Source organism: Urocampus carinirostris, chromosome 3 (genome assembly GCF_059441175.1).
Source record: "Urocampus carinirostris isolate Australia breed hairy pipefish chromosome 3, RoL_Ucar_1.0, whole genome shotgun sequence".
NCBI classification, from domain to species: Eukaryota; Metazoa; Chordata; class Actinopteri; order Syngnathiformes; family Syngnathidae; genus Urocampus; species Urocampus carinirostris.
In genome coordinates this window covers 50404758-50430339 of record NC_142351.1, presented here as the reverse complement: position 1 = coordinate 50430339, position 25582 = coordinate 50404758, and the positions used below count along the sequence as shown (strand labels likewise).

At 40.0% G+C, this 25582-nt stretch overlaps 1 protein-coding gene across 3 annotated transcripts in view; it reads right to left on the bottom strand.

The window, feature by feature from the left end:
- Positions 1 to 702: 702 nt before the first annotated feature.
- Positions 703 to 25582, bottom strand: part of col20a1 (collagen type XX alpha 1 chain) — a 53163-nt gene continuing 28283 nt past the window's right edge. For 2 of the 3 annotated variants that reach the window (XM_088332265.1, XM_088332266.1), the window contains exons 16-42: positions 24847 to 24973; positions 24631 to 24770; positions 24200 to 24332; positions 22467 to 22612; positions 22261 to 22390; positions 20466 to 20582; positions 20231 to 20377; positions 16938 to 16994; positions 16766 to 16804; positions 16559 to 16697; positions 16278 to 16420; positions 13322 to 13431; positions 11569 to 11727; positions 10542 to 10619; positions 10335 to 10421; positions 10210 to 10263; positions 9933 to 10028; positions 7522 to 7575; positions 7342 to 7395; positions 7221 to 7274; positions 6828 to 6899; positions 6730 to 6765; positions 6309 to 6375; positions 4687 to 4875; positions 4524 to 4601; positions 3099 to 3260; positions 703 to 1308 (exon numbers count right to left, since the gene is read on the bottom strand). In XM_088332265.1, coding sequence (XP_088188391.1) covers positions 1280 to 1308; positions 3099 to 3260; positions 4524 to 4601; positions 4687 to 4875; positions 6309 to 6375; positions 6730 to 6765; positions 6828 to 6899; positions 7221 to 7274; positions 7342 to 7395; positions 7522 to 7575; positions 9933 to 10028; positions 10210 to 10263; positions 10335 to 10421; positions 10542 to 10619; positions 11569 to 11727; positions 13322 to 13431; positions 16278 to 16420; positions 16559 to 16697; positions 16766 to 16804; positions 16938 to 16994; positions 20231 to 20377; positions 20466 to 20582; positions 22261 to 22390; positions 22467 to 22612; positions 24200 to 24332; positions 24631 to 24770; positions 24847 to 24973 — 2697 coding nt within the window. In that variant the 3' untranslated portion in view covers positions 703 to 1279. Of the gene's footprint in view, positions 1309 to 3098; positions 3261 to 4523; positions 4602 to 4686; positions 4876 to 4917; positions 6219 to 6308; positions 6376 to 6729; positions 6766 to 6827; positions 6900 to 7220; positions 7275 to 7341; positions 7396 to 7521; positions 7576 to 9932; positions 10029 to 10209; positions 10264 to 10334; positions 10422 to 10541; positions 10620 to 11568; positions 11728 to 13321; positions 13432 to 16277; positions 16421 to 16558; positions 16698 to 16765; positions 16805 to 16937; positions 16995 to 20230; positions 20378 to 20465; positions 20583 to 22260; positions 22391 to 22466; positions 22613 to 24199; positions 24333 to 24630; positions 24771 to 24846; positions 24974 to 25582 lie in introns of those variants that run through there. The other variant, XM_088332267.1, reaches the window with a different exon arrangement.

Genomic DNA, 25582 nt, shown 5'->3' with positions numbered 1-25582 from the left:
ACTCTTCTGTTCAACAGCAGGGCCCAACAGCTTTCACTGGTTTACCCCTGCCATATCATACAGGTGCCCTGCACATCCCCTAGAACATGTCTAAACATCCCACTATCCTTTTACAACACCTCTCCACTCATTCCTATCACCAACGAGAGCTCTAGCTTCCACTTCATTTAGACCTCTTTCCTGCAGTGCACTCATAACACCATACATCCTCGTCAATCGCGGCCTTCCTCTTGGTCTCCTTCCATTCACTTCTGCTCTGTAGATCCTCTTCAACATTCGCTCCCCATCCATCCTCTCCATCTGTCCAAACCAACCGAGTACTCTCTCATCCACACGCTTGCTCACTTCCACTACTACTCCAGTTCTGTCTCTCACAATTTCATTTTTCAAGCCATTCAATCTTGTCACTCCCAACATACTCCTCAAACACTTCATCTCAAAATCATTTAATTTCCTTTTCAAAAGAGGAGATCGGAAGGATGATGACTAAAAGGAAGGTTTCATTCATTTCATTTCATTTCATTTCATTTCAAGGTTGATGTGTTAGCCTTGAGTGAATTAGCGATATCCAGTGGTCAAAAATAACATAGTGTCACTTTAAATTCAAATCCATCAAAAAATTCCTGTCAACTGCATTTTAATCATTGTTTATTGTTAAAACGTTGCATCCCCTATATATAAAGAAAGAATCAACGATGAGAGTGGCCGAATATATTTTTATCATCAGCAGCATGAATCCACACAATACAAAAGTTAGAAATATTTTCCAAACGAATAACTGCATACAAGATACATAGCATACACAACATACTCACAGTCATTTAGGTCATGTCCATCATATAAACTCTACACCATGGTTGTAAAACAAAACTGTTTTTTGAGGCAGTTTAAGTTAGAATACAAAATGGAACGAGGGGAAATGTAAGACATTTGGATAAACTACACAGTGCATGACTATAGGAAAACAAATTGAAAGAGGTATCAGTGCGACTATGGCTTAAAAGGAGCACCTGATGTATCAAAGTAGGAAGATCTTTACTGAAGAAGTGGCCATAAACAAATACTTAAAAAAAGATAACACTTAACATTTGATTCTTGGTAAAATGCTGGTTCCACAGACAAGTATAACATCACGGGCTTATCATCCTCTTCCTCCTTCTATTTTGCTTGTCTCTACCAGGACTGATGCACCAGTACAAGGACCATATTAAAACGTAATCCCCAGAAGCATTGTCAAAATAAATAAGCAGACTTGTGATGCCAACTTTCAGACGTCCACTCAAGGCTGGTAGCCGTAATAGTTGTCTTCTAGAGAGGGAACGCAGGCAAAGAGTTAAGTGTTAGAACCAGGAAGCTTTAAACTACACAGACTTATAATGAACAATGCATTGCAAAAATACAGGAAAGGAGTCTTTGTTTACCCGCGTTTACCAATATGTTATATTTTAGGGACTATAAGGCGCACCTAAAAACCCCAAATTGACCAGAAATTTGAGTGTCCCCCTTATAACCCATTAAGTCTTATATACCGCAAAACACGGTGGATAAGATTGGAAATGCATCCGAATGGTAAAGAAAAGAGAAAACAGAATGTCGTCCTGAAAGATATAAATAAAAGCAAAATCTGATTCACTATGAGATACATCAAAGAGTTTTTTTCTCTCGTTGTGCTTTTTGGATTTATTTATATCTTTTGGTTTTCTTCATTTCTAACAATTTTTTCTGGCACGTTGAGTAAAAAGTTTGTGATAATGAGATAAAATCGAATGCCTTTTCAGACGCCCTCTGTATCACTCGTGGTCTGGTGGTTAAGTTTTGACACTCTCCCTGTCGCGGCCAGGGTTCGATTCCTGTTGCTTCACGATGTTGGTCAGCGTTGTTTGACTGATCAATCAATGCATCATGCGGATCCTCCATTGCGCAACACACAAAAAAAAACCAACAAAAAAACTAGAACAATGACAGGATGATAAAAAAAACGAAAATCAGCGAGAAAGAAACCCTGCCCAGACCCAAACATATTGATTGACATTTTAGGCCTGACACGATCAGAATTTTGAGTCCCGCTCGGGCTTAAGATCTGACCTCTATCATTCTAGGGTGTATGAAATGCGCATCGGTTATTAGCAAATCAATACAATACCTCTTACTGTAGTTTTAATTACATGTACTTCATACATCAGTGCGCTTCATATATGAAACATATACAGACGCTCCCCCTACTTACGACCATTCAACTTACGTAAATCGATAGATACAAACATTTTTTTCGGAATGTCGAAAAATATCCAGACATTGCTGTCAGTTTGATTTTTTATTGTGTGCACCTTTTTCGGAGTACAGGACATTACTGTAGTGCTTCTTACCACCGGTACCGGCGTGTGGCGCTGTAAGATTTCACCCAGCATCCACCCAAAGAAGAAATCCGCTTCCTCTTTGTAGTTCGTGTGTAAACATCCTATACTATCTATGTCTATACTATCTCCAGCGCTAAGGACTTTGACATTTTTATTGTTTAATATCTCGTGCATCCATTCAATATGGTTGGTGTAAAGTGTAAAGAAGAGGCGAGCCGTTTCTTTAGAAATGAAAGTGGAAAAAGAAAGCTTGATGCGGTTGAGAAAATGGTCGGAACGCTTTTTTTGCGGACACTTTTTACCACGGAGGAGGACCTCTCGAAGCACATCTTCCAAAAGTAAGTTACACTCAACTATATTTATCGTTATAGAGAATATTATTTTATGAAATGTTTATTCTTTAGTACCAAACAATACAGGTTACTCATACAAGCCTTAAACACACTTATATAAACCTTAAGCATACAAAATATAGCACTTAAGCAACTTACGAACAAATTCAACTTACTCGTCCGAAACCTTTGTAAGTCGGGCTGTGTCTGTATGACAAAGGCCCATTTTTCATGGGTGCGCCTTATTAACCGTTGTACCTTATAGTGCAAAGAGGTAATTAGCTGTATCCCTTAAGATGCTAACATTATGATAGAGCGAGCGGAATTGAACACTGACAATAAAACAGGGCCTTCCTGTGGAACATACAAAGATATGGACGTGGTGGCTTGTAGATATGTAAATTTTAACCTGCTTGCTGAGCAACTCTATGGCAGCCTCCGCTTCTATCACACGCTCCTTGTGGTCCCATCTCTCCCGGCTGGCCGGAAGGTCCTGGTATTCCTGGCGGTCCTGGTTTTCCGTTTTCTCCTTTGCGTCCGGGAGTTCCCATCTTTGACTCACCCTGGGGACCTGTGGAGGAAAACAACATACAGTGAAAACATTTTCGGAAAGCAAGATATGACTAAATTATTAAAGCAGGAGTGTCAAATAGGCAGCCCTTGGCCTGGATCAGGCCCGCTAAGGTATTCAACCCGGCCTGCGAGACAACTCTCAGAGAAGCGCAAAAGAAAAACGAGCTGCAGGTTGAAATATATCCACTTGATGTTGCCAAAGCCAAATGCCTGTCACAAACGCTGTACTTTTATTCCTCTCTCTCACTCTCTCTCTTCCTCCCTTTTTCTCCCACTCTCTATCCCTCCATTTGACTCTCTCTGTCTACCTTTTTCTCTTTCTTTTTCCTCTTTGTCTCTTTCTCTCTGTGTCTTTTTACCTTCTTTTGCTCTATCATCCTCTTTTCTTTTCTCTCTCTCTCTTTTGCTTTCCCCTTCTCTCTTTCTCCCCTTCTCTTTCTCTTTTCTCTTCTCTCTCCTTCTCTCTTTCTACTTCTCTTTGAATTTCTTTCATTCTCTCTCTGTCTGTCTTCCCCACTCTTTCACTATTTCTTTTTATCTCTTTTGTTTCTCACTCTCTCTCTCTTTTCTCTCTCTCTCTTTTGACCTTTCTCTCTTTGTCCCACCCTCTTTACTTTTCTCTCCCTCTCTTTCTCTTATTTCTTTCTCTCTTTTTTTCTTTCTCTGTAATCGACTAGTCCGCCCCCCGAGAGAATGTTTGTTCTATCGTGTGGCCCCCGGGTCAAAATGAGCTTGACACCCCTGTATTAAAGTGTTGGGCAAAAAGTACTGTGGTACTTTTTTGAATTTCCTTACTACTTTGCTATAATCTACTTTATAATATACTTCACTATGATTAATAAAATCCTTGATATCCTAGAGCTACGACTCGTGGGAAACCGCTCAATCGGGACTGTACTTTGAGCATCGCATAGACCTGGCTCAACTGGCAATCTCTGACGCTAGCATGCAGCTAGCCAGCCGCTGTTTAAATCGCTTTCATGCACTGAAAGGAGAAGCCCTCCAATTTATTTGAACTTTTGTATAATGACATAACACCATTCATTCAACTGCATTCTGTGTTTTTTAATTTGTAAATCTATATTTGTTATTTTGTAACAGTTGTATACTCTCAGTTGGTAATGATGCATTCTTGAGGTAAGTTTGATCCTTTGGGACTTTTCTGACGGTGCGACGCTACCTTGTGGATTTTGAGTTTTCGCAAGGGGTTCTGGTCCTCATCACCCGTGATAACCGAGGGATTACTGTAGAAGTGAGTTACCTGCATGTCCTCGAAGCCCTGGTCGACCCTGAACATTAGCCCCAGGATCACCTTTTTCCCCAGGCAACCCTGACCTTCCTGTGGATTCAAAAAGAGGAAAAGGAAATGCTCTTACTTTGGCACCACAACGTAAAAAGGAGTAAACATGTTAGTTATTAACAACCTTGCTCTCCAGGATAACCAGGCTTGCCAGGTCTCCCTCGGGGTCCAATATCCCCCTGGCTACCCCTAGAGCCCGGGGGACCTCTGGTTCCCGGTACCCCTGGTTCCCCAGGAGGACCAGCTGGCTCCTCGGCGGGAGCTGGCTTGCGCCCTATGTCATCGATGAACATGTCCAACTTTCTCACCTCGTCTGACAAATAAACATGTATGGAAATTAATGGGTCAATCCCTCATTAGAAATATTAGCTTATAACAGTGATGCCTCGTTTTAAAAGGTCAAGAGGCAAAAAAATGAATGAACTTTTCTCAAATTGATTTATCTTCCCATGTATCCTTTTGTCTGTGATTAGCTATAACCCTTTGAACACATTAGAGCTAACCGTGTGATGGACCATGATGGACGGTAGGCGAGGCCAGTAAGCAGTAGAAAACAACAACAAAAAAAGCCATACTATTCAACACCATTGGCAATGACTAGTCAAATGAATATTGTACAGTATTCGGATGAGGTGGCTTACCTTGTCTGAAAGCACTAAGAGCGCTATTTAGAGAAACTGAAAATAGTATTAGCAAGGTTAGTTAAATAGCCATACAGTCTTCCTCCTGACGTTTTTACACATCTAAACAAATCGGCCAGTCTACCTGACTTCAGTCCACACCATCTGCACCACTACATTGTAAATGGATCATCCCCATACACCAGTGCTAATCTAGAAGTTTATAATAGTCTGGATGCTGACCAGTTCCTAATCGGTGTTGTGCCAAAAATGCACTACCAGTGTGAAATGTCTTCCCTTGTGCAAAAGTTACTACAATTACTCTTATCTAATTTTTCTAGGAATGTAATAGAACAGTAAAGCATGGGGCATTTGCACCTTGCATAGAAATGACTTTTGAGCATGTTCAAAATACTTATTTCAGCGAAATGACATTTTGTATTAAGAACTTCGTCTGTCCATTTATTTGTTGCTCATGTGGCAGTTTATTTCGGCGTAATAAGCTTTATGGTAGAGGACACAAGGGTTTTCAATACATGTGATATTCATAACATTTCTGTTCGGTTAGTCACAATAAAAGCAGCTCATACACGTAGTAGGATATTGCCACGGTAAGACACTAGTGTAGCTTGGTAGAATAAGCTAACTTATAATATTTTGACATGACTCAGACCTAATTAACATAAAATTGCTTGAACATACATCAATTGTCTTTGTAAAAAGTGTTTGCTGCCAATCCTGTAATACCTGAGGGCTGCCTGTGTTGTGACTTGGCACAACACCAGTCCCTTCGGATGAACATCCTGTCTTCATCAGGGGATAACATTTAAAATCAAACCTAGAAGCTTGCCCACCACACAGGAATGAATCACCATGGTAAAAAGTGGTGGTTAAATTCGCCCGTCGTGGTTATTGGAATTATTTTCAACTCAACTGCTTATTCAACTGCCATGTGCTGAAATACTTCCTGCCGTCCATCATGGGTTCTCATTCTGCCAGAGAAGGCAACGTGACGTCACGTGCAGAGGCGCAACACCTCAAAAATAGATATAATTTCAATAATTTACAACAAACCAATGAGTGTGTTCATCATCATCATTATAAATAGCTTTTGAAAAGCTCATACTGTGAACAAGTTGTTCACACGCCTCTGTGACTAGCTGGTAGATCATGGCCATGGACTGAGGTTCTCCCTGTAAAAGATGTAGAGAAAATGCATTATTACTTTGACGTTTACTTGCAAAAATACAATTTAGACTGTAATTGCCCCTTTTTTAACAATCAAGTGAGCTTTCAGGTTTTAATCGTGTGATATTTGCCGGTTTATTTAAAAAAATCTATCCATAATGTTTTTTTGGTTCTTAAGATAAAGCCATATCCAATAGAAAATTGAATCACTTGCCATGCAATAAAGTATATTGGGAGTTTATTAAGTTAGACTTTTGTTTCATCAATAAAAAAAAGTGTGTTACTAGCAGTTACGAGCACCTTGCAGCATCCGAGGACCATTACAGATGTTTGACATAAAGCAGCCCCTAGGCTCTTACCTTCTCTCCTTGTTCCCCTTTACTTCCAGGAACACCCTGTAAGTCCAAATTGTTGATTAACATTTGATTTATATAACTATTTTTCACTTTTTTCCGACCTTAGCCCCTCTATCTCCTGTGTAACCCCTCTCCCCAGCGGTTCCCGGGTGTCCTGGGATGCCCTGAAGGCCCTGCACGACAAATATGATATTACTTCAATTAAATTGCAAGAGAGAAAAGTTGAGTGAATAGTTTACTTGGAAAATGAATTACAATTCCAAATTAATCAGTAAAGCTTTTTATTCAAAGAAAATTCACATTGAAGAAAATTGCAGTAACAAGAATATCTTCTGTTAACTTGGGGTTGTATATTAATCGTTTAACTTATGTAACTGAATTTAATAGAAACTCTTCACCTCCAAATGTTCAACTCTTTGAAAATGGTTGACTTTTTCATTGATTATCTCCAAATCAGGGAGTAAAACGCAAACTCCTTCTTAAAGTGAACTTACTCTTGATCCAGTGGGCCCCGGGGGCCCCATATTGCCTTCAGTCCCACGGATGCCCTGTGAAAAAGAAAGATGAGAACATAGAAAAGCGAAATATTCACTGTTCTTGTACCGGTCATCTCACCATGGGGCCTGGTGGGCCAACTTCCCCTTTGGGGCCTTGAGGGCCTGGCACACCCTGTGGACACACAAAAGACTAAATGGTAAATGGTCTGCATTTATATAGCACTTTTCAAGTCAATGAAGACCTCCCAAGACCTAAGTATTTTTATTTTAAATCAGTTAAACAGCTGTCTAAACTCGCCTGAGTTCCAATTCTTCCAGGATCTCCCTTTTCACCCCTTTCTCCAGGTGGACCCTAAGAGGAACACAGTGGATAATTATTGGTGGCTCATGCATGTCAAGGAAAAAATGGATGCTTGTTAACACTTTTTGTCAGACCGATACACACTTCTTAAAGTGTCATACATACCAATACAAGATATCAACACCATTAGTACCTAATTTCCCGCCTACCCTTCCAAAAAGACAACTTAAAATAAACGCATATAAAAACAAACATTTCTTCATTTAAATTATATAAACTCCTTGACTGAAATGAAATGATCTGCATTTATATAGCCAATGACTTCCCAAAGCGCTTTACAGTGTGCTTCACATTTCCCAATAGCGGTCTTGTATTGCAGCCGTGTAAGACGCTAACCTGCTTATTTGGGGATATTAGGGGTTCAGTGTCTTACCCAAAGACACTTCGACATGTAACACGGACAAGCCGGGATTCGAACTGGGATCCCTTGATCCCAAGAAGAGCGCTCTACCTCCTGAGCTACTGCCGCCCCTTGACAATATACATATTGTTTCTGGTTCCTGATTGTAAAATGACTACTGGAAGGCATCCAATAATCATATTAGCCACCTCTTCAAGTAAATGTGCATCAAGCAAAGAATTTCACCTTCGCGCGCACTCAGTTCGAGAAATGCATTCCAAAAATCAGTCACTCCATCGCACTCCTGTCTTATCAAAGAGGCACCGCCTTCTTATCTTCTCACGTGGCAGGTTCATACCCCTAGCTTACGCTTGAAGGAATCTGTGTTTTCACAGTGCCTACTGCCTTGTAATTTTTTCTGTCGGAGTTACATGTCTTTTCGCTTCCATAGAAGGATGCGCAGGGTCTGGTTGCCTGCTGCCATTGCGGCTTGCTTCTGGTTTGCCTTGACATTGATGCAACAGCTGTTTTTTTGTTCTTCCAGTCAACTTTGTGTTTTTTATAGTGGTTCTTCTAGGGGTTTTGCCTGGTCGAGACAGCGCCTGTCCCCCTGGATTGTGGCGGCTACTCTTCGGTCTCTGCTGGCTGTCCTCTGCCGTCAGGGGTGCGTTGCCCTTCTACCAGGGCCGTTGCCACTTCCTGGGCCGCCCTGAACGGGGTGTCCCTAAAAGGGCATCGCAGATGTCCTCTTGGGCTTCGCCTAGCACTTTCGCCAGGTTCTACAGCGTTGACGTTGCCTCTTCCACACGGTCAGGTTGTCTCTGGTCCAGCCGAGGCTTCTCGAGGAGGTTTATTTCTGGAGTTCCCCTTGACTATGCTTGTATTAACATTATGTGCTGGAAGCATCGCCTCTGGCGGTGGATGGGGACTAAATATAAGAAAAATTACTAATGTAACTACGGTTCTATAAGTCCTGCATCTTTTCACCCAGAATCCTGGTGTTCACGCAAGAAGATTCTAAAGGTGGAGCACCTGTGAGGAGATGGAAATTTATAGACATTCCTAATAATTGTGATAGAGTGACTAATTTTGGTATGCATTTCTCGAACTGCGCATGCGCAAAGGTGAAGTTTTGTGCTTGAAGCACTGCCTCTGCCACTGCTTCTACATTAGTAACTTCCGTTACTTATTTGTAGTACACTGATCCATTCCAAAACCATTTGTAGAATGATTTGACAATTTGAAAACAAATGCAATTCTTTAGGGATGACAAGAACATTTTTAAGGCAGCTGGCTATTCTGATCAACCTGGCAATTGCTGGATTGATATTATGCTTTTTTTGTGGCTTTTTAAGCAATATTAATCTGACACTGCAACACTATGATTTTCTTGCGAAAGACAAAACATTCTGATGGAAGCTGAGGCAATTTGTCCGTCACCAATACTGGATTCATTTATACTAGTTGACATTATAGCTTCGAGTTATAGTTGTATTTTATCCCTCTCGCTGTTGTCAGTTAGTAAGGAGAACAGAATTGATTGCAGTTTCCACAACTGAAATTCTATTGCCATGCTTGTTGTTTTTGTATTTTCCTCTTTGCACCTTTTATAGGCGAAAATCCCTCCCCATAGTACAATTTGGATTTGTGAGTGGCCCCGTAAAATTAGCAGCCTTGGTAGAATTCAGTTTTGCAGGGCAAGGTTATATTCTGACATTTGCAGGAAAAATGTCTGATAACCAATTAAGTAGATCATTCTATTAAAATATAATTTTAATAGGATGATATCTTGCTTTTGTAAATCTAAAATTTAGAAATAATTATTATAATGGATCCAGGGTTCAATTCTAGATAGCGACCTCCCAGTTTGGTGTACATTAAGTCCATTTACCACTTTAACCTCCTAAGAGGAAACCACATGCGTGGAGATGAATGTACATCAGACAAGAAGCTTGAATCTTAGGAGGAAATGGTATGTTTAGGGGTCGTGGCATTAACGGTTACTCACAACTTTTCCTTGCCCAGCCATTCCCTGAGGCCCTCTGCTCCCCTCTGTGCCAAGCCTGCCCTCAAGTCCAGATTTTCCTGGAGGGCCCATTTCCCCCTGTAGAAAAAAATATTTTAATGATGAATGTTCTATATGGCTGGATATAGAGTACAGTTATATTTAATTTCTATTGGTTGCTGCCAAAATGATAGTGTACAATGTACACGAATCTCAGAAAAGTTGAAGAAGGGACATGCAAGGCTGTTCTTGCTTTTAGTTCTCTTCTCATTTAATTTACCTTGTGTCCTTGTTCCCCCTTTTCACCTTTCTCCCCCCGAGGACCAGGCTTGCCCTGAGACATCATACATTGAATTGGAATCTTCTTATTATCAGCAATTATCAGAATTATTGGTGGATACATACCATGGGACCAGGGAAACCTGGCCTCCCTGGGATATCTGAGGAGCAGGTACACGAGTAGGCCAGAGGTGGACAACTGTCTTCATCTCGCTGAGGCAAACACACAACTAGTAACATCATCCAATTTACATCTAAAATATATGAATTTAACTGCTTTTTGGTTTGAATTTGAGTCAAACCCAATGTAGCAAACATAGAAGGTTTACTCACCACTCCAGGTAGGTCACAGCATGTGTCCTCTACAGCCCATGTTGTATTACATACTATTTCAAATGACTGCAGTTGTAACTGCAAAGGCAAACAAAGCAAACTATAAACAAGTTACAGGTGTCCATGACTTTTTAACTCATTCATTGCGTTTTTAGAAGCATCGTCCCTAAATGCAAAAAAATGTTTTTGTTTTTATTTTTATTTAAACAAAAATATTACACGCTGTTTAAGTCTACACAAATAAACAAAGACTTGAGACAGCTCATCAGTAAGTATCAAGCCACTGGAAATAATTTATTTATATAAAAAAAAATCACCATTAGATGACATAAGTGGCTTTGATCAAATTAAAGACTACTTCCTAGTTTTGCTTCCCTGTATCCAGTGATTAAGAGTGTGTAGGTGCTCCCTGAGTAGATGTAGTGAAGTAGTGTGGTGATAAAAGCAAATAAATGGATGAGAACAAACAGACGCTATAAAAGACCCTCCTTCTTTTTTTCTAAAAAAAAAAGAGGAAACCTTGTGAGGGCAGAGAGGGTGGACGTTTTGTGCACGTCTGCCAGGAACTCGATCGCCATGTTGACCGCAACCATGTGATCAGGTCACCAGAAACATTGGGCGCTGAAAACATCTTCTTGCAAAGTTCATGCATCATTTATGTATAGGTTCAATATTCTTGCAATAAAATGTTATTTTGCAAGCAAATTGCCCGATTGTTATTATGGAAAGAATTGTTCAGATATTAGGGGTGTCGAAAATTCAAAAAGACAACACAGAAGTGAAATTTCTGCTTGAAATGCATCCTTTCACAAAAAGTTCTTTTGGAAATGAGTGTTTTCAAGAAACGTAGCTATGTTCAACAGTCGCTTAAGGCAAGTTAAATTCTGTAGGCCCTCAAGAATGAGCCAAAATGGCAAAAATTGGCTGGCACTGGCTCTTCCCATTAGAGAGAAACATCAGGCATTGAATGAGATAAGGGAGTGTAACCGTTTGATGTTTGGTGTAAAGAAAAAAGAAAAAAAAATACCGCAGAAGAGCCACTTTTTGGGCCTCGGGTCCTCGTCAACTTCCCCAGCATCTCAAAGCCATCTGTCGGAAGGTTGCCGAGAGGGCGGGCGGGCCTCTCGGCAACATGCTGGCAATCCACGGACAAGGAGACGCCCACTTGGCTTACTGACAGATGCACCTGCCGTTCACAGAAAAATACATGTTTTTTTTATTTATACCTGTGCCTTCTGGAAGTATTTCCAAAGCAGCTCAACTTGGTATTTGTTGTGATCAACAACCTCCATTCCGTTTTTTTTAATAAACTACATTGGCCACATATAACTGGTTTATTTGCCAATACATTGTACAAGCAAAAAGTATCGACAAAGACCCCTCGCTACTTCGTGCTTCGGGTATCGCTGGTTCACTGCTTTACAGATTTTGAATTGAATTATCCTATTGTAATGTATCGTGCATTGTGTTCTGAGCAGACAGCAGATACTAAACGCTATCACGAGGGCATGTCAGACAGGGCTCTGCGTGTTGGGTGGGCATGACTGCCTGTGTGCATGCCTGTGATAGGCTGGTTTATGATGTCAGTCAAACAGATGAGTTATACGCACAAGTCAATTTGTCCACCCCCCATAACAAACAGTTCATCAAACAAATCTAACTCTGGTTTCAGAAGCGCACAAAGAAATAGTGATCAACAACAAGTGCTCCTTGGATTGTAATCCGGTCCAGGAAGCCACTGACGCGGTGTCAGGAGAGAAGGCGATAAAGAGACTTCAGGTCCAGCCTACCACTATGACTAGGCTAACAACTCTTATAAGCCACCCTAGCAGAGCCTGTATCTCACCAACGCCAGATCAATTACCTACGAAACAGATGACCTGGAGATACAAATTGTGGGAACCCACTACATTCGGGACTGTTGTATTTTAATCATTGCAGAGACCTGTCTCAACCCGAAGATAAACGTTACTAGGGTACAGCTAGCCAGCCGCTCTCCTAATCGTTTTCTAACATTGAAAGGAGAAACCCTTCCATTTTGTACTTTTGTATAAAGACAATAAAGACCATTCATTGAACAGAAAATCTGTGCTGTGTTTTTATTAGTAAGTCTATAGTTGTTATTTTGTTACAGTCTTAAACTCTCTGTCGGTAAGGATGTCATCTCGTTGTAAGTTTGACCCATGTTTTTTTTTAATGAAGGTGTGACCCTATTTTGCGGATTTCCACTTTTTGCAGGGAGTTGTGCTCCACATTAATTGCAAAAACCGAGGGATTACTGTACCTCTGTCAGACAATGAGATACAACTATTCAAAGACATATACAAGATACAACATCATAAAAAAAAAATGACAAGTATCTGGTCTTTGACAGCAAATCTGGTGTTGACATTTAATTATATTACATCTCCTTTTGTTGGTATTGATATAAAAGCCAAATATGGACTAATGTTTTCAGACTAAATCTAAAACACATTGGATCTTGGATTCCAACTCCTTCCTGTTGCCATCCATCTGGACCTTTTCCTCACATGGTTAAACTGTGCCTTGCCACGTTTTCAGTACATCTATGCCCGAGATATTGGTTAGGGAGCAGGAATGTGTTTTTTTCAAATGTACATTGTACATTTATTACAATATTTTGAATTGCATTTTGCTGTATAAATAGTGGGAAACAAATCCATTTGCTTTGATTTAAAAAAGCAGAACACACGCATGCTGCTAAGAAACATACTGAAATGGTTTTAAAATGTACGAATATTTGAGTCGCATTTGCTCACCTTGTGAAAACTACCGTAGAACAGCTTGTGGACCTGGGGCTGGTCAAAGGTCAACTCTTGCACTTCGCCTCTGTAATCCAGACTTAAGTACACTAGCTGTTTCCTCAAAGCTAGATAATAAGAACACAGTTGTATTATGACAAAAAACTGAACATAATTTGTCAAGGCATCAAAGTATCAACACGTAGTTGGATTTCATTAATTTATGTTTGTTTACTGGAATTTCAAAGAATGAAACACTAATTGCTTAGATTTTGTTTGAGGACCGAGTGCTTTGAGGCAGTGGTCGGCAACCACCGGACATATTGTTACATTATTAGTAAATAATATAGTATAGTAATATATCAGTTAAAGCAACAAAAAAAATCGAAAGAGCCGTTTGAGTGAGCCTAGCTGAAATAGTCGGTTTTCCAAAAGGAGCCGGAATTCCCACCACTAATAAGTTGCTCGTTACAATAATATACCTTACAACGCATACGTTTTCACCATATTTTCCCATGTTATTTGATCATTTCAAATTGTGTATGCCCTGTAACATTTCTTTTAACTAAATAAACACATTTTTTGTTCTATATAGTCTGTCTGCTGTGAGTAAATAAGTGCCGCGTTGTGTTTTTAAGGTTTATTATTGCTTTACATGTGAATTGCAATCATTAATAAGGGGAGCAATTGGCTAAGTTTGACAGGTATGCAATAACCTCCTGTAAACCATCAAAGAGGAACCAGCACCCTGTCATAGCAGCAATCACAAAAGAAGCGGTACTGATCATTTGTAGTGTAATATAACAAATGTTCAATATGAGTTTTACCTTTTATTAAAAATCAAACTCATAAAGGGGAGTTGGTCTGTATACTCGCCAAAACAATATGTTAAAATAGTACAGTATCAGCATCGGAACAGGACTAGTTGTTTTTAGTCTAATTATATGCCGAGCATGACCTGCAACTGGCTGGCAATCAGTTCAGGGTGTCCCCTGACCACTGCCCTTAAACAGCTGGGATGGGCTCCAGCACCCCCGCGACCCTACTAAGGATAAGCGGTGCAGATAATGGATGGACTGATAAATGCCAAGCAGATTTTTTTGGGAAATTAAATTAAATGAAATGATCTGCATTTATATAGCGCTTTTCAAGTCAATGACTTCCCAAAGCGCTTTACAATGTGCCAGACATTTCCCAATAGCGGCCTTGTATTGCAGCCATGTAAGACGCTAACCTGCTTATTGGGGGTATTAGGGGTTTAGTGTCTTACCCAAGGACACTTCGACATGTAACACGGACGAGCCGGGATTCGAACTGGGATCCCTTGATCCCAAGACGAGCGCTCTACCTCCTGAGCTACTGCCGCCCCAGTTTTGCATTATTCTCCGGATATCGTTTACCATTTATTGTCGGTGGGACTTGTTTGCTGTGTCATTGCCTTTTATAATGAGTGAATTTATGATTCATTAGTCTACAAGAACACACATCCATGATAGATCGAACTACTTGATTGTGTTCTAAAATGTACCAAATCAGTTTGAATTTGTTTAAGTTTGTTTGTTTGAATTTGTTTGAATTCAGAATGTACCAAATTTTCTTCCGGGGGGCATGCCCCAGGACCCCTTCAGACGCTTCTCCCACTGGGGTTTTAAAAAATCTATGGCAAATACTGCTGACCCAGCCCCTCAAATAACGTCATCAAGTTTGCTGATGACAACCCCGTCATTGAACTTGTCTCAAAGGAAGATGAGTAATACTACAGAACGAGGTAAAAAGAATATTGGCATGGTGTCCAACCTCCAACTCAACACCTCTAAAACAAAGGAGATCATCCTGGACTTCAGGAAGGGCAGAGCGGAACCAGCCCCGCTTCACATCAACGAAGACAGCGTGGTAGGCCAACACTGCGGTGGTGATGAAGAAGGCCCACTCCACTTCCTGAGAGTGCTCAGGAGGGGCAACCTGAATGAGAAACTGCTGGTGAAATTTTACAGGGCCACTATAGAGAGCGGGATGCTCTGCAGTGGACAGGAAAGCCCTACAGAGGATTATAAACATGGGCCAAAAGATGACTGGCTGCCTCTGCCCAGCCTGTAGAACACTGCCAGCTTTTGCTACCTCAGCAGAGCTAAACACATCCTGAAGGACTCTTTACACCACAACAACTACCTTTTTGAGGGAACACACTAAACCACAGTTTGGGAACGCAGTTTTAAGTTCAATATCCCGGTTGAGTATAGCTTTTATTTTGGATATGAATACTTTATATTTTTCTAGTTATCATATTTTACTATGTATATTTTGCCAACTACAGTGCAACTCTAATTTCAGTGAAGCAACACAATTTATCATAAAAATGATATTAATTCTGACAATAAATGCTACACATGATTGATTACACAATGGATTTATTATTATTGTTGTTATTCTTATCCATCCATCCATTATCTGCACCGCTTATCCTTGGTAGGGTAGCGGAGGGTGCTGGAGCCCATCCCAGCCATCTCCAGGCTCTGGGCAGGGGACACCCTGAACTGGTTGCCAGTCGCAAGGCACACAGGGACACACAACTCACTCTCTCATTCATACCTAGGGATGATTTGGACCGGCCAATTAATCTGACATGCATGTTTTTGGAATGTGGGAGGAAACCGGAGTGCCCGGAGGAAACCCATGCAAACTCCGGACAGGAAAGCTGGTAGCTGGACTTGACCCCATGACCTCAGAACTGAGCCGTGGACATGCTAACAACTCAGCTTCCGTGCCTTCCCGTTGTTATTATCTACATTTTATAATTGATGTTATTATTACTTTAGAAAAAGTACAAAATTATATAACGCTGCCCTTGGGCAGACATATTGTTAAACAATGCACCGGTCCTTGGTATAGAGATGGTTGCCGACCACTGCTTTAAGGAATCTAGTACGGTAAACAATCTCACGACTACAAGTAAAAGCTGTGCTGATGAACTCACGGTCCAGCACCACTCCCATCTTGGGCTGAAAGTCATTATCTGTGAGCTGCCAGAGGGCGAAGGGTTCTCTGGCTGTTTCCTGCAGCAGACGAAAAGCGATGCTGATAGTGTGCTCCGGAGAGAAGCCTACGGGGTGGATGAACCTTTGAGGGAGGGAGGAAGCATTTAACCTCAGCAAGTTTGAAAGATTTGTCAGCTGACTGAAAACATAGCATGATTTGAGTCTTTGATCTTTAAGACTGAGCTTTACAGATACACAAGAGGGGAAAAAGATGCCTCACTTGGTGCTTTGTGTCAGTTGTACATCCCTGTACAACGTATAGGCGGGAAGTGTGTTGAAGACAAAAGGCTCGGCTGAGACCCCATCCACAGACGAGTGGGCTTTAGGAGTGAGGCCAAATGCCTGCATCATATCAAAGCCTGGACATGCATAAGGACATGTAAAGAATTCATCATTTCCATAGTGTTTTTATGGAAGCCTGTCTTACCCTTAACAATGCTGTTTCTGATGGTGAATTCAGGACAAACTAAAAATGGAGAGGATTTTTTAAGTTCTCTAAAGGGATCAATAAATTATACATTCATAGACATTGTTTTTAGAAATCCACAAATGTCCATTATCCGTGGACATCAGTGAACAAATTGATATAATGAGCTCACCTTCAGTATGAATTGGGTACAGACGAGGGTTGACAGGAATTTTAGCCGGTGCATGAGCTGTGCGAGACAAAAAGCAATGTTTAGCTATGAACTATTTGCCATGTCTTAAAGAAACGCATGCATGTATTTACAAACATATTTCAGTAGAATAAAGAAGTTAACAGTAGCAAGAAAATATATATATCTAAAGTTAATCTGTCTATCTAAATCTATATATATATATTATATATACCACAGCCATATCCCCCTGGTGGGAGGTGGCTAGAGTCATTTCTGACTCTTTTTGGGAAATTGATTCAGAGGAGGGGATTCCTAGCCCCCTCGCTCAACTCAACTGAGGTGTTGGGAGTCATTAGGTGACCAAACCCCCCAATTCCAACCCCTAATGCTGAACGCCAAGCAGGGAGGCAATGAGTACCAATGTTGCAAGTCTTAGGTATGACTCGGCCGAGGCTTGAACCAGCGACCTCCCAGTCCCAGAGCGGGCGCCCCTACCATCTAGGCTACCGAGCTATCTAAATCTAAACTACCGTAAATTCCGGACTATAGAGCGCACCTGATTATAGGCCGCACCCACCACATTTCGGGAGGAAAACCGATTTTGTACATACACAAGCCGCACCTGTATATTAGACGCATGCGTCCACATTGAAAATACGCAATACAAACACGAAATTGGGGTTTTGGGGTTTTTAAGGGTTATTGTTCTATCTTCGTTATTCATTATCCATTATCCGTTATCGGTCAGATCATAATACGCTACAAAGCCTAGGAGCCGGGACACTTACTCTCAGCCAAAAGGCCAAGCTAAGGTTCTAGCACTAAAGCCTTGCTGCGATCATTGCGAATGCACCGTTCCCGGAGGTACTGCAATACCGGGTCGACGCATGGAGTGGACAGAGCAAGCACCCATTCCTGATACAGTCCAACAAACACAGCCGGCAAAATGAACGGAAAATGTTACCGGTACTTAAGATTTAATGCAGCCCTGCAGAGTCCAAATGCCCGTTGAAAGTAATCCAAGGAAAAAAGTGTATATTTCCAAAGGTAAGGGTAGGAAAAATATATATCCACTATTGTCGGCCGCGTCCACAAACACGTCTCACCTTTACTCCACTTCCCGTCAGCCCGCGTTTGCCCCGCCCCTTCTTTCTCATTTGCTCGTTCAAAACATATCAGAATGAGTTTCTAAAATAAATACATTACAAAAATATACAGTTGCAAATACATATTATACATGGTTACACATATTTACAAAGAAAGACCGTACACCGAGAGAGTTTTCAAAGCTTTAATAATAATATTATAACTTTCATCCCTAACCGTGCCTGTGAAGGGTAGCAAAACGCTACTAGCAACACGCTCGCAACACAGTAATCAGCTCTGTTAAAAAAACTTACCGAGCTTGTGGTAAGCACAGTAAACCATAGTTATCATCCTCCTTATAACTGACGTCATCAAAGTCGTCTTTCTTCAGTATGGGAAAGAGACATTGTCATAAAGACGTCGTCCTACGCTCTCCCTTTTATCAAAAACACGCTCGCAAAGTAAAGTTTGCGTGCGGTAGCTGTTTCTTTCTGTGTCGGACTGCTTGATTGCGTTTAACTTGGAAGTTGCGTCATGTGCCTTTCTTTTTGCAATTTGCATGTTGAGAATATGTCTACGCTAATATAATTTTTGCACAAGCTAAGAAGTTTCAGTCTAGATCTTACCTACAGTGTACTCGAGCGCCGCTGGCGGTCGTTAGAAAAATTACATAAATTGGCCGCATCACTGAATAAGCCTCAGGGTTGAAAGTTTGGGAAAAAAGTAGTGGCTTATAGTCCGGAATTTACAGTACTTATAAATCCAGAATTGTGTGTGAGTGTGTTTGTTTGTATTTGATTATAAGCTCCGAAAAGGCAGAACTGATTTTCGTGAAAATTTACACAGTTCTACTTTAGGCCTCTGCAAGTGTTCTTCACTAGGTTTTGTGTCAAGGCACCAACCAGTAAATACCCCCATCAAGTACAAGTGGCTCTGGAACTGCATGCTACTCTTAGCCGCTCCCTAGTGGCTCCCTGTCGCTTTTTCAACAAACCACTGCCCTAACAAACTCGCTAGAAATAAGATGAAGTCTAAAAAAAAAATCTAGCCCGACCTGGCCCGTGATTATTAAAGCCCAAAACAAAGAAAGTTAACTTGATTTGAGGGGTCAGACCTATCCGTGAGAGTCTAGTGAATCCAAGCGTTAGAAATATTTACTACAAAACACACGACCATGCCGACAGAAAAAGAAAATCCGCCAAAAAGCATCTCTGCATCAATGGACGAACCTTGTTGAGTAAAGTATATCGAACTATCAAATTGGTCAATAAAGTATTGGTTAAAATAATTTATTTACCACCCAAATTTCGCTAAAATGCAGACATTTACATGTTACATTTCTTTTTATTTGTTTTTAAATAAATGAGGTTCATCAGTTTGGTTTTGAAACTGTCACAATTAAAGCAGAACCAAATATTAGGTCTCTGTTTTAAACACTTAATTTGAGATTTAGTTATGTAGTATAATTGTGGTTTTATTTTTTAGTATTTTTGTAGAATTTCTGCAAAAGCACTTTCATAGCAGTATTTCTGTAATATTTATGCAGTATTAGTGTGGTTGTATTTTTGTAATATTTCTGTCATAATATTTTTGTAGTAGTATTGTTGTATTATAGTATTACTGTAGTGGTATAATTGTAGAATTTCTATAGATGTATTTCACTATTAGTATTTTGTAGTATTTATTTAGTATAATAGTCTTATTTTTAAGAATTTCCATAGTGGTATTTTGTAGTATTTTTGTAATATTACTGTAATTGTACAGTTTTTTTTGTTTGTAAGATTTCTGCAGTAGTGTTGTTGTATTATACTATTATTGCAGTAGTATTTCTATAGTATTTTTCTCTTTTCAGAATTAGAGTAAAATAATATAATGGGTCCCTGTTTTTAAGCACTGATATTAGGTTTCGTAGTATTTTTGTATTTCTGTCGTAGTATTTTTGTTGTTGACGCACAAAGGGACAATGGGGACAAAGTTGCCACCCAATTTTTTTTTAATGGTAGAATTTTATTCACTAATATAAATATTGTCATTATGTTTTGACCATTTTTGTTTGGCGGGCTGGATGAAAAAGCATGACGGGCCGCGTGTGGCACACAGGCCATAGTTTGCCCACCCCTGTCATACAGCCTTCCTCCCAAAAAATGTGTGACAGCATCATGAAGAACATACTCAAGATTGAGGTGTAAAGTGTGATCACCTCAGACCTGTTGGATGCAGAATGGAGACAGCAGCCCCCTCTGCTGATCCCAAAATTGAGTGCACACTGATGCGGTACAATGTTTCGGCTTGTAGACCGCTGAAACATTGTGTGCTGCTGGACTCGTCCACTCTTTCTTCCATTGGCACTTTGTCTGTATTGAAAAAACAAGTCCGCGAATTGGGTTGGTTACAATTTAGACCACTTGGGGGCAGAAAAAAAAAGATTGCACCCAAACTAACCTTTGACAGACTGAATAACAATGCGGTAGCCGTCGACGACTGTGAGGGGTCTCCAGGAAACGCAGATACTAGAGTGATCTGACCGCACTACGCTCACGCTGCTTACTCGTAGACTGGCTGTGGCAAAATTACAGAAAAAAAGTATAATTCATAAATAAAATCACTATTAAATCATGTTGAAAAAAACTTGAGCAAGTGGTTCTCAAATAGTATGGCGGCTTTGCCCTAGGGGAGAATTTTTTTTAACTTTCCCAGAATAAAGTACAATTGCACTTCCACTACACTAGGGAGCAGTGACGCTCTCATTGGCATTGAGTGTTCTGTTTACATTTTGCTTCCACGCAGTGCAAAGTGTAAATATGAGGTGGAGTAGACACTCAAGTGACTCCTTGAGAAATTATTTAACACAGATGAGGAGACAAGTGAAAAGAGAGGCGGGCGAAAGAGACAAACAAAAGTCTTCTTTACCCCACCCAACCAGCAAAACATCAAATCAACAGACGCACACAATAGTTAAAAAAATTAAAAAGATGTAAAATTATATGTTTTTAGTGTATCTATTGAAAATGACATGCTAAATATATCACGAGAGGATTCCTTCTTCGAGGGGGGGCGTGGAAGAAACTAATTGAGAAGCACTTGACTAGATTTAATTTGAATTAGTGCCAATCTACCAAATAATCTGTTTTGAACAAATTATTGAAGAATTGTACAAAAAACATTTAAAACGTGTTCATTTTTTAAATAATAAGTTGATAAAATGAATTCCTTTAATCAGTGCAAATTTTCGACTCTGACTCTACCTAGCTCAATTCCTACGTCATAAAACATATTGGCTTTTAGTCTTATTTGCATCAGCGCCCCCTAGCGGTGCAGATTAGATCTGCGGTAAAGATTGAACACTCTTATACAATTATCACTCCAATTTAGTGTATGTACAGGTATACATGCCAACCCATTGACGTTAAAAAACGGCAGATGCTATCCCACACTGTATTTTACGCGTGGAACACAATCAGTCTCCAGAATATTAAAAAAATGTGCTTGTTTAAAATAAAAAGAGCAAAATTTTACCAAACGAAAATGTAATGCCATTGTTGGAGTGGTTTACTCACGCACAAGGACTTATTCTTGCTTTAAAGATAAACTAGCCATAGATTAAAATATTAGTCTCGAGTAAAGATTTTTTGTTGTTGGAATTTTTTCTTTTTCTTTTTTTTAATATCTGTTGGTGTTTTTCTAATGGTAGAAAAAGCAGTGGTCTAATATTTAAAGCTGTAGTGTTTGTAGGTTTGGTCTATGTGTTTATTTTTCTTTAATTGACAACACACGTTTTTTTTAACTTATCAGTAAAATGAATACTGTTTTGTTGTGCCAAAGATCCAGAAATATAAATGTACTCTAATGGAAAAAAGGCAAAAACCAACATAAGGTCTTAGATTTAATTTGCAGTTGGTCCCAATCCTCAGGGGAAGATCCCAGAAGAGAAAATAACTTTTAACATTTAACATTTGTTTTTCATGGAAAAAATGCTAATTAAGATTATCATAAAAACGAGATTTTATGTGTCCACAACAATGTTGGTTTAATCAACATATTTCATTTTGCTTTTTTAATATTAACAAGAGGAATATTTTACACTGAAGAGTGTTAGAGGCTTTGACAAACACAAGTGGACAAAAAGGAACATATTAATCCGTGTTAAAGTAACATTAATGTGTGTGTACAATGCACACATTTAAACACTTATTAGTTTCATTGTAACAACGTTGAATTTTCTGTGTATTTCCCATACTGGTTTTGCCCTGTGCTGAACCACTGCCTCCTTCTTTGTTGCGATATTCAGCAGTGACCGAGATGCTGTATCGTGTGTCTGGTTGTAATGAGTTTAGCACCACATGCTTTTCGCCGCCAGGAACAAACACCTGAACACAAACACACTTATTTCAGTTCTTATGTACGAGTACAGAAAGCAATTACTGTAGGTGAGGTGGCACTTACATCACTCTCTTTGTTTTCTGCACCAGTCAAGGCACTGTAAGAGACTCTATACTGCAAAACATGAGCATTGGGGGGGACCCAGCTGACCAACATGCTGACCGGCGTCTCCTCAGAGATGGACACGCTGGACGGACCCCCGCCGGTCACTACAAGGAAGAGTCAGTCAGCAAAGAAGCTTATGAACAGAACACACTGTTGGTACAGTAATTTCCAGACTATGAGGCGCACACAAAAAAACCCAAATTGGTCAAAACTTTCAATGCGCGCGTTGTAATCCGGTGTACCTTATATGCAGACAAAATTGGAAATGCGTTACCATGATCATACTATAAAGTTTATCACGGACCACCATTGCCTAACAATGGTGGCAACAAGGATCGAAACAGATAACAATGGTAGCATCAAATCATAAGCACTAGGCCGCTAGGAACATAGATGGTAGTTCACAGTTAAATAACATTAAATGCAACGGGAATCACATCCAGAACAGGACAAAAGAGTGTCGATTCCCACCCACTAGGACACTACAGATGTAGGCGATACATGAAAAGGCATTTTGTCTAATCTCATTATTACACTATTTTTAGTTAGAGTAGCAGATATGCTAAGTAAAGAATTTTGTTTTACTTCTTCCCAGCTTAAACTAAGCATTGTAAGTGACAAACCTTTTGCTTACATGCAGCCATGCGCTTATTTACATCCTTCATGACTACTGAATTACTTTCCACAATGCCCTTTTCTTCATCCTGTTCAGAACAACAATTTATTTCCCACAATGCCCCTTCATCTTTCATTTCGGAATCTTGTGTGCTTTGTAAAGACTGCGCGTTGGCTGTACGACAGATCAGTTTAATGTCCGACAATATTCTCGCAATATTCTCGCGGCCCGGCCCAATAGTAACATCAGTAATTTGGTTTTGACTCAAATTAGTGTGATAGTGAAATAAGACCTAATGCCTTGACATGTGCTAACTGAATCACTAGTGGCCTAGTAAATAGGATCCAGCGCACTATAGAGCGGACGGATCTATTGACACTAACAAAGAAATTGATTTTCGAGAAGGTTTGTTCAAACCTCACTTTGTGTTTGCTGTTAAAAACGTAATATTGGAATATAATATTGTGAATGTGCTTAATTGCTGTTGAGATTGTCATGATTGTTTTCTATTTTTAGTGTCAATAAATTTGTTCAAACCAAAAAAAATAGAGCTTGCTCTGTCCACTCCACGCATCAGCCTGGTATTGCAGTACCTCCAGGAACGGTGCATTCGCAATGATCGCAGCAATGCTTTAGGGCTAAGACCTTAGCTTGGCCTATTGGCTGAGAATAAGAGTCCCGGCTCCTAAACTTTGTAGCGTATTATGAACTGGTCGATAAAGGATAATGAGTAAAGAAGATAGAATTGTAACCCTTAAAAGATCCCCCCCCTACGTCACAATTATGGTTCAATTCCCATTGCATTAAATGTGTGATCAATTAATGCGGAAATAAGGCACTTTATTCATTTCCTGCAACCTTACCCCTTAGAGTATTTATAATTCCATGCCCCTGATAATCCGGTGTGCCTTACATAAAAAATAAATATCACAAAATACTATTTTTAGGGGTTCGTTTTGTAATCCAGTGTGCCTTACGGTGCAGAAAATACTGTACATTAATACTGACAAATAAATTAGAAAAAATGTGTTTAGTGTTTGTGGTTTATATCATGTACTGATGAAAAGCGACTCACGTGTGCTATAACGTATAGCCACTGCTTCACTTTGAGCTCCATCTCCATACAGTGCAGATAAAGAGATCTGATATTCCTTTTCATCCTTCACTCCTTCCAGGATGGCCCCTTCACTTTCGCCACTCACCTTCAACTTAGATAGATAGATAGATAGATAGATAGATAGATAGATAGATAGATAGATAGATAGATAGATAGATAGATAGATAGATAGATAGATAGATAGATAGATAGATAGATAGATAGATAGATAGATAGATAGATAGATAGATAGATAGATAGATAGATAGATAGATAGATACTTTATTCATCCCCGAAGGGAAATTCACATTTCCAGCAGCAGCATCCCTGAGCAACTTCACAACACATCAAGAAATACAACCCTTTTCACTCTGCATCTTTATGCAAATCAAATACTTTAAAGTCTCTACCTGTCTCAGGTCACCTCCACCTAAGGAGATCCACTTAATGAGGTAAGAGATGACATCATCAGCAGCAGCCTGCCAACGCACGGTGATTTCACTCCCGGAAAAATTGGACACCCTCAAGTCTGAAGGGGAAGGTACTTTCACTGGAAGGCACATACATGAAGTTACTTTTGTTATTCCTAAATCCACAGTTCAAGGGGAAAAGTACAGGTGTTTTACATGTGGTGATGTTACTGATGATGGCTGTTGAAAGGCCTTGAAGGTAGCGAGATTGGACCGACACCAGATACCTAGACAAAGAGGAAAGGCTCTGCACCAGCACTGAGTTCTGTCCGGTTACCTCCATCTTTGCAAATAAATAAATAAATAAATAAAATTGTACAGTATGTCACAAAAGTGAGTACAACCCCTCACATTTCTGCAGTGATTTCATGACAATTATTATTTGAACATCACTGAAGAAACATCACTTTGACACAATGAAAGGTATTATGTGTAAAGCTTATAAAGCAGTGTAGATTTATTTTCCCCCTAAAAAAACTCAAAATATGTGCATAAGTAGCTAAACCCCTCGTAATTAAAAAGAGAGTACAGCCTCAAGTAAAAGCTCCTGAAGTATTTTGTGCGGCCACCATGATTTTGCAGAACCACTTTAATGCTCCTGTAAATGGATTTCACCAGAGCATCACAAATTACCACTGAAATGCTCTTCCGCTCCTCCATGACAACATGACTGAGCTGAGGGATATGTAAGATTGTGTGCTTCTCCACAGTCAGCTTGAGGATGCCCTAAAGATGCTCTATTGGATTTAGATCTGGAGATATGCTTGGCCAGTCCAACCATTTTACCCTTAGCCCCTTTAGAAAAGCAATAGTCATCTTAGAAGTGTATTTGGGGTCATTGTCAGGCTGGAACATTTCATTGCAGTTTCTGGATAGAGGGGGTCATTCTCTG